Genomic DNA, 3,615 nt, shown 5'->3' on the forward strand with positions numbered 1-3,615 from the left:
AATAATGAAAAAAAAAAAAAAAAAAAAAAACACAACTGTCGGCAACGGAGGTGGTTTTATATCTATGATTGACGATCTACACCATACTCATTAGTTATATTCTAATGGGTAATATTAAAATTAATACTACTAACTTAATCTAAAACTTCCACTAGTCTTTTATTATTTTGTTTCCCTCCATTTGAGATCCTTAAATATGGATGTCTAAAAAAATAAAAATAAAAATTATATAAAAAATGTCTTTCTAATATAATTTATAATGTTACAAATGTCTGTTACAATTTATGCAAAATTAGAAAATAAAACCAAATCCACCAAAATCTTTGGAGTACCTCTATTGTTTGTTTTTCTTAGTATTAATCATCTTGAAGAAACTTGCTTAGTATATATCTCTGTTTTGTGTTTACTTGACAGAGATTTAGTACAACTAGAGAGTAAAAGAAAAACTCATACATTGCTTCATAAACGAATCCAAATTAAAACCACATATTACAAGTCTTATCTGATCTGATGCATAGTCTACAAGAGCATATCACTTTGTCTACAAGAGCATATCACTTTGCAAGTCTTTCAATCAAATTCATTATGATACAACTGAAAAATCACTAAAATCAGTAATGACTCATTCATTAAAATTTCAGAGTAACCAAACGAGCTCAGAATTAGCTACCATAACATTAAAACAAGCAAGAAGACTATGCATCAGATCAAATCATGTAAACGAATCGAATAGAAACCACGTAATACAAAAAACACAAAATTTAAAACTTTGCAAGTCTTTCTATCAAACTTTGGTGCTAGGGACCTTATGCATCTATGGATTTGAATAGACACCTTTGCCTTGATGTAACAAAATTTGACACATCTTCTTCTTGATTAGTCAAACCTAGTTTTTGACTTCAGGTATGACAGAGTAACACTTTGTAATATTATAAAAACTATAATCAAACCAAACCCAAACAAACTACTTAATAAACACTTAACTTTTCCACATATATTTCTTTCTTTCTTCCCCTAAATAGTTTAATGCACTGTATATAGAAGAAACCCTCAAAGAAGAAATTAACGAACACGATTCATAGAAGAAACCCTCAAACCATATTATATTTTTTTTATATGAAACAATACCATGCATAAATAGAAACTCCAAAAGAAGAAAGAACAATTATCAACAAACACTTGTCTGTAAATAAAAACGTAATTACTCGAAAATGAAACGGGAAGAAAAACTCTCGAACTCTTTAATTTGATAGGATCACTTGAAACAATTCATCATCATTTATTATGATATTGTTGAATGATACTCAAATTGTTTCTTAGTTAGATAGTTTTAGGGGTTTTCAGTAGACTGTGGAGCCCTTCGAGCGCCCAACCTTTTATCTTCTTGTCAATATAGTCTTTATATAATAGAGTCTCAAATTTAGGAGGATTATCGTCTCCGGTAAGCTCCGGCAAAGGTCCGATGGACATATCATCCCTAGGCGCAACAAAAATAGGCCAAGAAATCCTCACTCTTTCTCTATCCGACTTCGCTCTGTGAAACACGTTCTTAAACCTCCCGTTGGTTATTCTCTGCAAATTAGTTTGAATCTATAAATCAAACCACAAAAACATTTTCAAATCCGAAAAAAGAAAGAAAAAAAAATAAAAAAAATGTCAACCATACCATGAGTTGATCGCCGAGGATAACAACAACGGCAGAGTTGATATAGTTAAGGTCAAACCATTGTTCGTCCTTGAAGGCTTGAAGTCCAGGAACCTCATTGGGGACAAGGAGTGCGATTGCACCCATATCACTATGCGCCGCAGCTCCTATGGTCAATTCCGAATGTTTAGTTGGCGGATAGAAGTTGATCCTAAGGGCATACTCTGCCGTATCGTCACCTATACTTTGCGTCAACGCCACACGCGGCAAATCTAGTCCCTCTGATAGCCAACCAAGAATCATCTCCGTTAGCCTCTTTATATGCTTTGTGTACTCCTCAGTCACTTCCCTGAATGATACCACCATGTTCCAAAATCATATGTATATATATATGGACGAAAATCCAACATTTAAATTTGACAATTTATTTTTAACGTAAAACATGAGAGTCAATCCACTTGGTTTTGAATCAATAACGTAAAACGCACGTACCTGTATTGGGGAGGATTCTTAGGCCAATATTTATAGTTTATGATTGAGGGTGGGGAGAGTCTGTGAAACAGATGTTCGTCCCAATTGTCTATACCTCCTAGATAGTTCCTTTTGTATCCTTCGAAGCCTCCCTCTTTCGCCACAGCTTCCTTTTCTGTCTCCGGGAGGTCAAAGAACTGTTTCCCAGCCACTTGGAGCTGCTGCATCAGCTCCGTTGGAATCCCATGGTTAACCACCTGAAAGATTCCCCACTCTTCACTCGCTTTCACCACCTCACGCACCAGGAACTCTTCATCAGAAACGCTTAGGTCAACTACGGGAACGTTTGCGCTTCCTCCAAGAGTTGTGCCTGCCAATTGCTTGCTCAAAGATGGAAGAGATGAAGATGATGTATCTTGGTCTCTCTCGTCTACCATAGCTCCACTCTAATATCCAACTTTGTTGCCGTTATGGTGTGAGAAAGAGAAGAAGGCTTAGAGGGGCTTAAAATAGGGCCGGATAAGTTCGTGATGATGTGGCACAACGTACGACTCCGTAACTGTTCGAGGTTATATAGCACATTTTTGTAAATTATCGCGGTCTAATTAATGAACGTTTTATATATATATATATATATAGAGCTCAAATTATGAAATTAACATAGATATGAAAAATTTCTACCTCGATTATGAATGGAACCATTATTATTATATTTTTTATCGAACAATGGAACCATTATTAGGCTGGATCTTTTAGAATTATATTATACTAATTTATCCACGAAATTATAGAGCGACGCAATTAGTAGCAAACGTAACTCACGTTATAGTCCAGCCTAATAATAATGATTATTCTATGGCATGAAAAGTCGTTGATTCGTCGTCTATCTAGCTGGTACAAATTTTTAAAACATCACACTGGACATATATTTAACTAATTAGATAGTTAAATAAGTAAAAAACTCATTAGGAGCAAGTTGTTTACGTAAAATATACCGCGTTGACTTACCAATATTAATCTTCTTAAACCTAGTTTGTGACTAGCTTAGCTCCCACGATGCATAAGCATAATAACAGTTTCTATGAGACTATGACTACCGGATCAATAAAAACTTCATCTCTACACAGTCAGAAAGCTGTTTTGTAACTTCGACGTTGGAGAATAACAGTTACAAGTTGTGGTTCTTTTATTTGTATTTATGCGTATGCCAAAAGAAGCACGTAACTCTCTTTTTCTTTCTTCTAAAATTTAATAACAAAACATTTCTTATTACGTAGTTTATTTTTTTGGTCCACATTTTCTCATTAGTCTATATTTACTTTAATATTGTTTATATAGTCCATTGATGATGGTAGGTAAACAAAGACAAAAACTTGATTTTTAAAGTATTACATTGTTATAATTTATTACTGCATAGCTGGGTAGATAAGCGTTTTATATGTAAATAAGCTTGAATACATTAACATGCTGAAGATAAAGAACAATTGTGTCGTTGACAC

At 34.1% G+C, this 3,615-nt stretch overlaps 1 protein-coding gene across 1 annotated transcript; it reads right to left on the reverse strand.

Moving 5' to 3' along the window:
- On the reverse strand, positions 1,080 to 2,676 carry LOC109124872 (probable flavonol synthase 5). Its single transcript, XM_010485805.2, has 3 exons — positions 2,138 to 2,676; positions 1,667 to 1,994; positions 1,080 to 1,572 (listed from the first exon to the last, which is right to left on the reverse strand). Exons 1-3 carry the CDS (start codon positions 2,551 to 2,553, stop codon positions 1,321 to 1,323), a joined length of 996 nt encoding a protein of 331 aa, XP_010484107.1. The 5' UTR covers positions 2,554 to 2,676; the 3' UTR covers positions 1,080 to 1,320.

This window comes from Camelina sativa, chromosome 18 (assembly GCF_000633955.1).
Source record: "Camelina sativa cultivar DH55 chromosome 18, Cs, whole genome shotgun sequence".
Taxonomy (NCBI): Eukaryota; Viridiplantae; Streptophyta; class Magnoliopsida; order Brassicales; family Brassicaceae; genus Camelina; species Camelina sativa.

Bases quoted from the DNA above. Each gene is read 5' to 3' on its own strand.
- LOC109124872 (XM_010485805.2), bottom strand. From the start codon at position 2,553: ATGGTAGACGAGAGAGACCAAGATACATCATCTTCATCTCTTCCATCT. The intron at 1,995-2,137 runs GTACGTGCGTTT...GGTATCATTCAG, and splicing joins AAGAATCCTCCCCAATACAG to GGAAGTGACTGAGGAGTACA. The intron at 1,573-1,666 runs GTATGGTTGACA...ACTAATTTGCAG, and splicing joins TCCTCGGCGATCAACTCATG to AGAATAACCAACGGGAGGTT.